This window comes from Eschscholzia californica, unplaced genomic scaffold (assembly GCF_041429995.1).
Source record: "Eschscholzia californica isolate CP2 unplaced genomic scaffold, dmEscCali1.0.p SCAF_1, whole genome shotgun sequence".
In the NCBI taxonomy this organism is placed as follows: domain Eukaryota; kingdom Viridiplantae; phylum Streptophyta; class Magnoliopsida; order Ranunculales; family Papaveraceae; genus Eschscholzia; species Eschscholzia californica.
The window spans coordinates 45181439-45195050 of NW_028238198.1; the positions used below are offsets into that span (position 1 = coordinate 45181439).

A 13612-nucleotide genomic window follows, 5' to 3' on the forward strand; every position below is an offset into this window, starting at 1 on the left:
TTCAAATAAGGACAAGATATTATTAGGAAGTCTCTTAATCTAATTAAGTCATAACATAATTCTGTTTCGCTATTCCGAAGGAAAATGAAAACATTCAATTGGAGAACTATTGTAACAATGAAGAGACAGAAAGAGTACTTGATCAGTTTCTGGCTTATTTAGCAGTGGCCTCTGTAGTCTTCATTTCTCGCGCGCACTGAGAAACATATGGCTTCAGCTGCCACACAAACAACATATGGTAAGAAATACTATCAAATCTAATTTATGTGGTACAATTAAAACCCAGAATATCATATACAGGGATAGAAGAAAGCAAATCAGAACTCTCCACCCATCTCAAAATACTCATGCATGTATTGGTCGTAATTCATGGTTTCACTGGATTAAAGACCTTACATTTTATTATGCTCTATTTCCTCCTAAAATTTCAACTCAGAAAAAAGTAGAAACAGTTACGAGCTGTCTCCCTTTCGTGTTCACAAACTTCGTTAAAACATATTACTAACTCATTATCTAAGCAGCACTAACGTCAAGATGAAAACACGACATATTGGATCGGAGACAGCAGAGAGTTGGGACTTGGGAGTACCTTGAAGTCAGTTAAATCAGGAACCACATAGTTTGGCAATTTCTCCTCTACCACGACATATCCACCTGCACAGAAATCCATACTTAATGCTACAGATTCTGTATATTTTTACCATAAGTTCTGTAGGTTTTATCATCACAGCGAGTTATATGGGCATGTCAAATGAAGAAATTTACTGCCTACCTCTAATAAAAAATATTATCCAATAACCAAATACGAATCAGATGTTTCATGATACGGTTACAAACTAGGATATCTTTATGACTTCACTTTGGTTCTTATCCGCTACATTGGTCTCTTTAGGAAAAAGAAAAGTTTTTGATTTGTTAATTGACAAAGACAATGTAAGTTATTATCTCTGCTAAACGAAACAGCATAAAAACGGAGGGAAGATTAATTCTGCAAGTCACAACAAGAAAAGAAGAACTATATCGAGCCAAAGAACAAAGAATAACAGCAATATGCTAGCAGAAAGTAGCCAAACGAAAATAAAAGCAACAATACTATCTTTATATTGTGTTGTTAAGAGCTACCCAATTGGTACTTAAATCCATATAAGGGACGGAAGAAGCCCAATGCTTCTTCTTGCACCAAGCATAAAATAGAGACAGGCATCTCAATTTACCCGAATCGGACTCCAGCTGACCATCTTCGAGAATCACTTCATTTCTTTCCAAATGGATCGAAACAAAGTATGCAAGATAAGTCTCCAAGTGTTCCTCTTCCTCCCATGCTTAGGAATCGTATAGAAACCCAACTCTCAACAAAGTCGTAAAAAGAACTTGAAGGCACCAATGTTGCACCAAAATAATTCACAAAGAAACCCAATGAGCAATGGAAAAGTAGTTGATCCACTGATTTGTCATTCCTTTCACAAAGGATGCATCTATTTAGCAAAATGTCACCTTTTTGACTCAGATCTTCCATCATAGGCATACGGCATACCTACCCGAAGAGAAATCTCATATGAATATTTTACTGTGGCTCCCCCAACCCTATACAGCTTCCAGATGGGTCGATCATGATTATTAGAGAGCTTCAGTTTATCAAGTAGACCAAGCAATTGGAAATTTTCTCCAATTCCCAACCATTTGGATTTCTTCGAAAGCCAAGATCCCAGAAAACCCTACCCTCCCAAACGAATAGCAACCCAATACACTAGCATCCCTCTTCGTAGTGAAGGAACAAGGAGAAGGATAACCTCCTCTGAAGTCCAAAAGAATATCCAGAAACCAAAAGTCGGTCCAGATTTCATCCCCTTCCCATCTCCCACCACAAATGATGCCGATTTAGAGAAGTTCTGAATACATTTAACAAGAAGTTTATCCAGATTTAGGTCAAAATAAAATACGAAGTGTATCCGTAACCGAACATGACCTTATGTTACAAACTTCTTATGCTCTGATCATCGCTCAATAGGTATTTGGTTTAACTGGACATGAACTTACGTTACATTTTACCATCCTGACTTCACCACTCGACGGGTGATATTCTTCATGGGTATTTTGAACTTTGTAAGATTTAAACGTGGACGGAGAACTCCACAGAAAGAAATATGCTAAACAAGTTTATACTTGCAACATCTTAGTATTAGTACTAGTTACATGATTACTAATAGAGAACTTACAATTTTTAGGATCAAATAAAACATCCAACCTCATAGTAAACCTGAAATTTAGAAAAGTTTTACAAACACACAAGACTAAACTAAGAGGGTGTTTGATTTTTTAGCACTTACAAGTGCTACCACTTACTAAGTGATAATCACTTAGTAAGTGATATCAAATGTAAGTGCTATGGCGTTTGTTTTTCATCGGTTCTAAGTGCTTGATTATAATTTTTATATTAAATCTAAATGTTATAAAAATGAAAAATTGTCTGTTTTAACCTTAGTGTATTTACACATTAGCATTTCATACTAATTCGTAATAAGTTCGTTAGTTTAGGTAAAAGAGAATTGCGGTTTACGAATGCTATGTCAAAAATATTAATCTTAAATAATTAAGAATTATGAAGGTGAAAGAACTTAGTTTTTTTTTTTTTTGTTGTATCATGGAGTTTGGGTGTTCCATGATTAGTGAAGGAAGAGATGTTAGAAAAATGTAGGAGGAAAACTTAGGTGAAGGATGAGTGAAGAAAGAGAAGAGTCATAGCGGAAGTCATAAAAAGATTTTGTATTTATCAATTGTTTAAGATTTTCTTCATAGTTAAAATTATATTAGTAATTACAATATTAAGAGAAGGATAGAAATGTCCTTTTTTAGCACTTACAAAGTAAGTGCAGAAAAATAAGCTCCAATTTGGAGCTTACAATTTTGCACTTACTTTGCCACCACTTAGAAGTGATTTTCACTTATTAAGTGAAAAAACAAACGACCTAAAATTGCCTGCCCGCACTTAATAAGTGAAAATCACTTGATAAGTGCAAAAATCAAACACCCTCTAAGCCAGTACCTCAACAGCAAGAATACTAGGTTCCAGGTCTTAAACCCAAAATTATCAATCCATTCAATCCAGGAACTAAACAAAGTTCAATGCTTCAAACTTACATCCCCAATAGTACCAAACCTGACTTACCTATTCGAATAACTGACATATATACAGTTTAAAGCTGACCTAGTTGGGTTCCCATGATTCTTCAAACTCCCTTCAAAGAAGTCTATTTTATTTTAATTTTCTGTGCGATTCAGTAATTAAATCTAAGTTCAGTCATTTCCACTAAACAAGATGTTTTAGCTTTCAATCTACAACTATACAATATTAAACTTAGCTTAGGAAAAAATGATTGGAAAATCACATAAAAGACTCCTTTTAGGGTTTCAATTTTTCAACCCCAATTTTAGATCTAACATATGTAATCACCCAAGTTTGAAAGATTAACAGAAAGAATCGGAGAAGAAGATGAAATATACCTTTGCGAGTATGGAAACCCGTGGGTTTGCAGTTCTTTCCCTTGTAGTAATCTCGAGGAGCTCGTTTTGAAGATAAAATATCAAGAGATGAAGTTCTCTTCCTCCTCATTGACCTTCCAATACTCCCTAGTATCAATCCCAGAGGCATTTTCTTCTTCTTCCTTCTCACTATTTCAGAATCCCAAATGAAACAAATCAGAGAGTTTTGAGAGAGGAGAGAGAGATGTTTATAGCAAGGGTTTAACTTTTTTTTCCCTTTCCCTCCGTCAAGAGATGGGAACAGAGCCCGCGGGTACCCGTGACCCGCCATGTACATTTGAGCCGTTGCTCGATAAAGAGCATTACCCGCCCGTACCGGTTAGGAAAAACGAGCGGGGTCAGGTGACAACCTTGCGCCGGTTACCTGAGCCCACCCCTTTATTCTTGTACCGGATGAGACCCGTTTTCACCTGCCCAGTTTTTATACTCGACTTTACCTCCCTGAGATCCGCTCGATACTTATCAATAGGTGGCTTAACTTAGACAGTCGAATGAGTTAATATCATCCTCAGGAATGAGTTAATATCATCCTCAGGAGATTGTAGTGAAGTCTAGATTTTCATTTGTCTTTAAGATCTCATCTTTGTTAGCCCTTAAATAATTATGTTTTATGAACATTCATGATTGTGTTTGCTTAAAAGACCTAATCGATGTAATTTGCTCTGTCTTCTGGTTTTTTTTATGAATTTGTTGGGGATTTACCTGGTTTTGGACGAATTAGATAGAGAGAGAGAAGTGGAGAGCATAGAGGAAAGAGAAGAGGGAGGAAGAGAGAGAAGAAGGTTGAATGGAGGTGGTGGTGGTAGAACGAGAGAAGAAAAAAATAGGTAAAAAATGGTGGTAGTGGTAGTGGTCGGAGTTGGTGGTATGAGTTGAGGAAGAAGATGCTTTGTTTACCTTTAAAACTTTACACCCCTGAAAATTTAAAACTCACAATTTCTCTTTAAAGAAATTTACCCAGAATTTTTTTTTTCTTTCCCAAAACACCGCTCTTTTATGAATGTTCTTACATTTTTCATAAGTGAAGATTTTATTGCATGATATTTTAGGTCCGCTTTATGTTACTTTAAACTTGATTTATAATTTTTAGATCTTATTGTTAGTCTATAATAATCTGTTATTCTTATCTTTTGGTTGCAAGTTTACTCTTGAGTCGTGATATTCTTCTTTAATGGTTTAGCAACGAGTCTTCCGACTTCTTTAATTACAACGTTCTCAGATTCTCTTTTGTAATGTCATCTATACATGCTTTGTTAGGCTGTTGTGATCTGATATCTTGTATAATATCGATGAATGCTCTGTTTCTTGTGTTGCGATCTAATATTTTATACTCTTTAATTCGTAGACATACTTTGAAGTTAATATTTAATAATCGGGTATCCTGTTTTGTAGTCTGCAATCTTTATGCATGTTATGATTTTATGTTATGATCTGATAATCTATATATATATATATATATATATATATATTTTCCATGTCATGTTATCTAGTCTGTAATTTTTATACATGCTACGAGTGTTTGTTATAATTTGACAATCTGTATATATTTAGCAATGTCATGCTATATACTTTGCGTTCTTTATACATGGAATGATATTTTATTATGATACGTATATTTTTCCATGTCATGCTCTGTAGTCTGTAATCTTTATATATGCTTTGATCGCTTGTTGTAGTTTGACAATCTGTATATATTTCTCAATGTCATGCTTTATAGTCTGAGTTCGTTCTACATGGTTTGATCTTTTGTTATGATTTGTATATATTTGTTCATGGCATGCTCTTTAGTCTGTAATATGTAATCTACATACAAGATAGTGTGTATTTATACATGTTATTTTTCTTGTTTTGTCATAGTTTTAAAAAACTGTACATATATGACATGATTTTAAAAATCTGTATATATATGACATATATCCAATGTTCGAAAATACGTTTTTAAGCCTCGAAGCGGTGGACTCTCAAAAAGCGAAGCGGTGCATCAAAGCGTATGCCTCGATGCGTAAAATACGTAGTTTTATATATGTATAGAAAAATAACTTCAAAGAGTGTAAAAACATAACATGACATAATTTTACTACCAATTTACCATTATATAAAGTCTCAAGGGCTTCATAAACAAAGAACAAGAGTTTCATCGTCATAAACTCGTAGCTCATACCACTTAAGCAAACCAAAAAACGAAAATAAAGTCATGTTGTCCAACATCTCAAACAAAAACAAAAGAGTTTTTCTTTTCAAAATTCAATGTAATGCATCAACTCCTAACGAGACCATCATCCAAGGATGTTTTCATCTTCGTCATCACTTGTTCCATCACCATCTTCGTTGCTTCTAACAACTTGATCATTTTCTTCATCAGACAAGAAATCTCCCCACTCATCTTCTTCCTCATCTACCAACTCCATGGGTGCTTTTCCGTTCTTTTTTCCTATTTTAAAGAATAAAAAACATGAACTCAATGAAAAAACTCAATAATAACAACTGAGATACTATTACTAAGTTGTATAATTACCTCCATATTTTCTTCCCTTTTTACTCGATCCTCCCTTCTTTCTAATGGGTTGGCTGGGTTCCTTTCTTTTCTCTACTACTTGTGGCATTTCTTCAGAGGATTCTCCAATCGCCTTTTGAAGATTATTGATATCCAACTCATCAAGATTTTTCTCCCAATTACTAGTAATAATACTAGTTTCCTCATTTTCATGGACAAGTCATTCATCCTCACTATCTATCTCATCAACAACTAACGCATCTTCTTCTTTTCGATTCCTCTTTCTTAATTGTTTGGCCCTTAGTCTCTTGTTGTACATGACGAAAGCTAAAGCATTTAACTTTGTTGTACCCAATCTGTTTCTCTTCTTTGTATGAATCTACAAATTCCATTGAATCCCATGCCAATTATTAATTATACGATTCTTGTGAATGTCTAGTAATTTGAATTTAGCTTAACTTAAGTATTATATGGCATTTTACCTGATTAAAGGTTGACCAATTTCTTTCGCACGCGGACGAGGTACTTGTCAAACTTAATATTCTAACGACAAACTTCATCAATATTGGTGTCTCCACGCCATAAGTTGCCCACCAACGTGCTACCAAAAGACAATTATGAAGTAGTTTAATAAACTCAAACTACGATGAAGTGTAAAGACAAGCAATATAAGATATGGACATTACCAGGTGTTCTCCTCAGCCTAGTTGCCTCTGCCTCTGGACGACCAAATAATCCTTCTCTTGCTACATATTTGTCAAGTTCTACATAAGCCTCACTTCTATCATCTTTATTTGGAATTAGTTTGTCCATACAATTATAAAGTTCGTTTGAGACTTCTAAATGTCTCGAGAAATTAGGCTCATATCGAAATTGAGGGTTCAAGTAATATGCTGCAGCATGAAGATCTCGATGCATTTGGAAGTCCCACTTTTCATCTATAATATCCCATATTTCTTTGTACTTCGATAGATCATTGCCAAAATTTGCTGCAATTTCTTCCTTAGCCTTATCCATTGCTCCATATAAAAATCCCATAGACGGCTTATCTTCTGAATCAACAAGTCTGAGAACACCAACTAAAGGTTTTGTAGCTTTCAACGAATACACTAAACTTTGCCAAAATTGTTATCTCTCAAAATTATTTTCTTTATAGCTTTCCCATCATCTTTCTTTGCCCATGAACAAGTGTTCCACTTATTGGAACTAAACATAGCCTCTAAACCCCGTCTGCTTTGTAACATACTTTGTAGAGTTAGATTTGCCGTTGCAAATCGTGTTGCGACCGACCGAATCAACTCTCTCTTTGTGAAATCCCTCATCAAAGCGAGCACCCAACCATGATTATATATGAAATTACTCACCCGTTTCGCTTTTCGATAAGCATTTGCAAGTTGAGGTAATTTGTAGATTTTCTCAAGCATCAAGTCAATACAATGGGCAGCACATGGAGTTTAATACAAACACTTCCTCTTTTCCATTAGTTTCTCTCCCGCCTTTTTATAAGTAGCTGCATTGTCAGTTACGACTTGGACAACATTTTCTTCTCCCACCTCCTCAACAATCTCGTCTAAAAGCTTCATTATCGTATCAGCATCTTTAACTTCATTAGATGCATCAACGCTTCTCAAGAAGACAGTTCCTTCTGGAGAATTAACCAAAAAAATTAAGCAATTGCCTATCCCTAATGTCTGTCCAACCATCAGACAGTATGGTAACACCGGTAGCTGGCCACGTCTTCTTAATCTCGGCAACCATATTGGTCGTAGTTTTAACCTCTTCTTTGAGTATCCAAGTACTCAACTCATAACTTGACGGCCTTTGAAACCCACACCCAAAATCACCAACTGATTTTAGCATATTAGCAAAAGAGGGGCTATTTGCTACATTGAAAGGTATTCCATTCTCATAGAAGAATCGACCAATATCCATGCACACTCGGTTCCTTTTTTTCCTTGATATTTGATGGTGGAATTACCCGTGGTTCACCCCCATCTTCCACGAAATCATCAACTGAAACCACATACCGATCAATCGGACCTCTAACCCCATGACTAGATGCTCCGGGTCCACTACTAGTAGTAGTAGGAGTAGGATTTGAATCTTGATCTTCCCGTGCATCTCTGTAATATGCTCCATCACTGGCTATAGAGTCAAGTTCTCTTGCTCCGTATGCTTTTGTCTAACCCCTTTAGCCATATGTTGTTTGATTTCTTCTTTTACTTCGGGGGGTACCCGATCACATGGTTTACTATCTTGATGGTTAGCGGAAAGGTGATTCTTCAATCTTGTCACTCCTCCCGTTATCTTCTTCTCACAAAACTTACATTTGAAATAAAGTGTAAGCTTTACCATTAACACTCGGTCTTTCAATTTGAATTCCATACTTACGACCAGGATCAATACTCTTTGAAGTCTTCGACCTACCCATTCTAACGGCCTACGTAACAAATCAAACAACAATATACAAATCAAAGTATCAAAGAACTATTACTAACACAATTAACACATATGGAACAACTATATTAACTATTACTATTTAGTATTTACTAACACAGTACACATACACTATAAGAGTGTATAAGTATAACAGTAAGTTAGTAACCTATATTGCAAAAACAAAAACTTATATCTATTAAGGAAAATCTATTTCGTATTAGTCTAACAGTAAGTATAACACATATTTTGTTTAGTATTAGTCTAACACCTTTCAACAATAATAATATTAGTATTACTAATGAAAACCTAGAGAGAAATCGAGAGAATGACAGACTGAATGAGTATTTTTGTGAAAACCTAGAGAGAGAAGAAAACCTAAAGAGAGAGAGAGAGAAGAAAATCGAGAGAAAGAGAGAAAACCTAGAGAGAGAGAGAGAGAAGAAAATCGAGAGAAAGAGAGAAGAAAATCGACATACATGTTGTGTTTGGTTGCTGCTTGAGTCCTTCAGCTCGTAGAGAGAGATAACGAAGGAAAAAAGCCCTAAGAATCCCTCTATTTTATCCCGAAATTTCTAAATACACACCAACGGGTTGGAGCGTACGCTTTGTACGCTTTGATTCGTACCGCCCCTACTCGTACGCTTCGAGTTAAGGAAGCGGGCGAGTTGATTTTGCTGTAAAAAGCGTACAACTCGATTCGGTGGGGCTGCACATCAAAGCGAAGCGCGTCTCGATGCGCGCCTCGCTTTCGCTTTTCCACACATTGCATATATCTATTACATTCTTTGCAGACTCTTTAGTTTCTATACATGTTATATATCTTGTTTTGTTAACGGTTAATCCTACTTATAGATCATCTCTCTGACTCTGTCATATTATAAAATATAGAGAGCATGCATACATAATATCTTATCATAACAGTTAATAGAGGATGTATATTCCAAAATTTTGAAGAAATGACTAGCTGTCTAGTGATCTTCAGTTTTATAAAATATTTTACATGGATGTAGAACCATGACCTGCAACATGAGTAATAATCATGAAGGTTGATTTATATAGGGTTTGCAACATGAAATCTTCATAAAGGTAGATCCTTGATTCAACAACATGTAAGGATCTTCATGAAGGTAGACCCTTCGATTAGCAATATGTTATTTTTGTAGACCAAATGATGGTTAAAAGCTTAGAAAATAGTAAGAGAAATTATTGTTGTTTCTCATTTTGTATATGTTATATTGTTAAATTAACTTGTGAATGAAACTGGTCTTAGAACGGTTTATGAATTCATGTCATTTGTTGTAGTTCTTCAATAAATTTAGCAACTACATCAACTCTTATTCCACGTACCAATATTGTTGTGTTGGAACCAAGACTTCGTATTGATTCTACAACAGATGCAAACCAGATTGTGTTTGCTTCATATTGATCTTTAATACTTTTTTGTCAATTTTCCCATTGGTTTAGTCTTCCTAGGAGAAAAAGTTTCTCCTATAAAAGGTGAGTAAAAGATTCCTCATTTTTTGAGAAAAAATTGGACGAAAAAGTCACGTGATTGGGATTTTCTCTTTCCCTTAATAGCCAATCAAACATGTATAAATTTTAGATTTTAGGGAAATTTTTTCTCTTTTTCTGGGGAAAAATGCCTTTCAAACATAACCTTAATACATCAGAAAATATATATTCATATATACCTATATTACATATATAAAAAGTTACTAATAATATTTTTTTTCGGGAGGATCCAGGGGGTGCGGTTGCACCCCCCTTAGATCTATCCCTGCGATTCGGTTTAAATCGTGCGATTTGCAAGTTAATTATTTCATATATCCTTACTTATTTGATACTATCATAATAAAATCTATGTCTTATATGTAAATTTTAATGTTAATATACAGAAACTATAATGTTTTGGAGATTTCAATTGTTGTTGGTGGGTGATGATCCATTTTGATACCGAAATTACTATTTTGTGCAAGACCTCTATATAAACTATATAGCATAACAAAACCACGATAAACTTTTATCTGCGAAATCTTTTTTTGTGATTTGAATAATGTTAAAATTAGAGATTATAAAGACTTAGATTTTCCGCTTATGTTTTAAACTAATTATTTAAATCATAAAAAAGGATATTACAGATAAAAGTTTTTAGTGGTTTTGTCATGTTATATTCTTTATATAAAGTTCTTCTAAGAAATTTTGATATCTTAATGGACCATCACTAACCAACAACAATTAGAATCTCCAAATAAACATTATAGGTCTTATGTGTTAACATTATAATTTACATATCTAGATATAAATAGTAGTACAAGGAAATATGAGATAATTCGTAAATCGCACGATTTAAACCGAATCACATGTTTTTTTTTTGTAAATTGTTTATCATGGTGTAAATATCACTGAATCGTACAATTGTGTATTAAACCGTTTATTTAACCGTGGATCGTGAATCGTACGATTGTGTATCAAATCGTTTATTGAATCGTGGATCGTGAATCATACGATTTTGTTCAAATCCTCAATTGAATCTAGAAGATCCTATGGGGTTAGGAGAACTTATAAAACTGTATTATAAGTAATGAACATAAAACTAACGAAAAGCTTTTCTTACCTTATATATTATGATTAATATATCTAAGACTTTAACTAATCACTCTAATAAACTGGGTCTATCAAACGAATTATATGCCCAGTTAAACCTTTTTTATGTGTTGTTGATGTGCCCCAAAAGGGTGCACAAACAAGTATACATACGCCAAGTAATAAACCCGGTAAGATGAGGGTCGATCTTCAGAGATATGAAGGTGATTCAGACAAGAGAGTCTAGTCCACTGGTCTAGGTGTCACTACTTATCTTAGCTAGACTAAAATGGAAAGACAAAAAACAAATATTGGGGTTTATGAATTGATTTGAAATAGAGACGAAAATAAAACTAAACTTAAATATCTAAATGAGACATGAGAGTGATTTCAGAGAAGAGTCGGAGAAAACAAACGAGTGAGAGAGACGTCGAGGTCTGGCAATCCGTGATGATGAACCTACATTTATGTACAGTTTGATCGAGTGTGTCAATACAAATCTCAGCTCAAGTCCTAAGATAGATGTCTCTAAGCACTACGTATCTCCGGAGATCATACGTAGTCAAACAAACTTCCTAATCGGTTAAACCCGAGTGATCGAGGGTGTGGTCTTTTCGCCTAACTATGTGAAATGCATGACAAGACACATGAAATTTTGACTTAGACTACGACCGATATCGAATACTTCGCTTCATCTATTAACTATTTGAGATGCATGACAAAACACATGAAATATAATTGAAACGAAAATCTAAATAAATAGAGCTTCAATTTATAATCAAACATTAAATCATAACATACATAATCATAAAATTCATCGCATTTCATCCCATAATCGACTCACGGGAGTTAGCTAAACATTGCACAAGTAATAAATGAAAAGAACATAAAGAAAGAATCCTCATTTCCCAATGTGGCGCGAGATGGGGATCGTCGGAAAGTATAAGTACTTAGGTGTAGCCAATCTCCACTTAGTGAAATTTTGGGCACCCTTTAACGGTACAAAATAGGTGTCCCCGAGCAAAAGTCATAGTTCCCTATAGCAATCAACTATCTTGTTCCTCTAAATCACAAATCCACCATCAAAGCTTCATCAAGCTTTCTCTATCCAAGATTTCAACACCAATTACTAATTAGCAAGAAAAACAAGGCAAGATAATGTAAAGTGAAACCCCTAATTTTTCGACCAAGACAAAAAAGACTCTGGCCGAAAGAGTGTTTGCACAAGTCGTTTGAAGACCCGAGCTAATGACCCACTGTCCCAGCCAAACTTCCCGTGCACTGCTCCTTTAGCCAGAGCCCTCAATGAATATTCAAGTTGTTGTTTAACTTGGCTCGTTGTTGTTTAACTTGGTTCGTTGTTGTTCGGGCGTGAATACCCGAGCTGGGTTGCTGTGTTACCCGCCGGCCTAAGCTTAACCTGCCTTGTGTGTTGCCCGACCAAGCTTTTGCCGACCCCTCATTATTCCCCTTTTGTTTCTCTCAAATCCTCACTCCGACCAAAAACACCAAAACCCTAGCTTTCAATCCCTTTCCCCTCAGATCATACTCTCCCTCAAATAACTCATTTTCCTTGGTTTTAATCAAAACCCTAAGGCTAAAAGAGGATCTTATTTGTTCCTTTTTCTTTGGGCCTTTTAGGCATCGGGTTTGGTTTTGATTTTAGAAACCAAGAGGGTGCCTTCATCTTTTTCTCTACATCTTCTAATTTTCAGAAAATACCAAACTACCCCTCGACTCTTTCTTTCATAACTTCCTCCCCAAAATTATCTTTGGTGTTCTTTGCTTTCGGTTTCGGCCACTAAGATGAAACCATGTCTTTGTTAAGAAACTATTTTTGAATTAAGTGGTTTAGAAAAAGAATATCTTTTTGAAAAACACAATAAGTGAAAAAAGGGATTTTGAAAAAAAACCAAGTTAGAGAAATGAGTTTTGAAAAAGATATTCGGTTTTGGATTTTTGTTTTTAAATATCAGGTTTGGAAAAAGAAGTTCTCGAAGAAAAAGTTGAGAAAACTGTTGTTCGAAAAACTGTTTTTAAAAAACGATATTTGAAAGAACTCCTTTTTTATATAAAAAAAAATATGTTTTTAGAGAAATATTCTTCTTTTATGGTTGATTTTAAGTTTGAAATTTAAATACTATATTAATACAAAATCTACGACTTGGATTTTAATCCAAAATTTGGGTTTATGAATTCATAGGATTTAAAGTTACCAAAAATAAGAGAGAACCAATGTTCCTACTAAAAGTGAATCCACCTATTTTGAATTTCTCCATTCAAACACACCAAATAATAAAATCTTATGTTTAACTAATAAATGTGACCCTTCATCAAAAAAAAAAAACTAATAAATGTGACATGTTAGGTGCATTGGTTAGTGTATTACATAAATATAACTAAAAACAAGCAAACATCAATTTCTTTATTTAGATTCATGATTCATGGACGGCAATGAACAGGTCTCTCTTTTAAAATTAATTAAGTGAAAATTAGAGAAGTGAGAGGGTATCAATTTTTTAATTAGTTAGTTCCTTCTAAGTTCTCACTATAAGA

At 34.6% G+C, this 13612-nt stretch overlaps 2 protein-coding genes across 2 annotated transcripts; both read right to left on the bottom strand.

Annotated features, from left to right (window-relative positions):
• LOC147567114 (uncharacterized) lies at positions 1–3710 on the bottom strand. The gene is made up of 3 exons (XM_086653741.1): positions 3502–3710; positions 590–654; positions 1–217 (listed from the first exon to the last, which is right to left on the bottom strand). The coding sequence occupies exons 1-3, from the start codon at positions 3647–3649 to the stop codon at positions 155–157; spliced, it is 276 nt and encodes a 91-aa protein (XP_086509867.1). The 5' UTR covers positions 3650–3710; the 3' UTR covers positions 1–154.
• A 1742-nt stretch (positions 3711–5452) lies between these two features.
• Positions 5453–8465, bottom strand: LOC147567115 (uncharacterized). Its single transcript, XM_086656967.1, has 7 exons — positions 8362–8465; positions 8013–8157; positions 7500–7725; positions 6721–7143; positions 6517–6635; positions 6056–6413; positions 5453–5971 (listed from the first exon to the last, which is right to left on the bottom strand). Exons 1-6 carry the CDS (start codon positions 8463–8465, stop codon positions 6255–6257), a joined length of 1176 nt encoding a protein of 391 aa, XP_086513093.1. The 3' UTR covers positions 5453–5971; positions 6056–6254.
• Between the last annotated feature and the right edge of the window lie 5147 nt (positions 8466–13612).

What these genes read in the sequence shown, in the direction of transcription:
- LOC147567114 (XM_086653741.1), bottom strand. Translation starts at nt 3,649, where the DNA reads ATGCCTCTGGGATTGATACTAGGGAGTATTGGAAGGTCAATGAGGAGG. An exon ending in GGGTTTCCATACTCGCAAAG is followed by an intron (nt 655 to 3,501) that starts GTATATTTCATC and finishes ATTTCTGTGCAG; the next exon opens with GTGGATATGTCGTGGTAGAG. An exon ending in CTGATTTAACTGACTTCAAG is followed by an intron (nt 218 to 589) that starts GTACTCCCAAGT and finishes TTTGTGTGGCAG; the next exon opens with CTGAAGCCATATGTTTCTCA.
- LOC147567115 (XM_086656967.1), bottom strand. Translation starts at nt 8,465, where the DNA reads ATGGGTAGGTCGAAGACTTCAAAGAGTATTGATCCTGGTCGTAAGTAT. An exon ending in AAGATGGGGGTGAACCACGG is followed by an intron (nt 7,726 to 8,012) that starts GTAATTCCACCA and finishes ATGGTTGGACAG; the next exon opens with ACATTAGGGATAGGCAATTG. An exon ending in ACTAATGGAAAAGAGGAAGT is followed by an intron (nt 7,144 to 7,499) that starts GTTTGTATTAAA and finishes GGCAAAGTTTAG; the next exon opens with TGTATTCGTTGAAAGCTACA.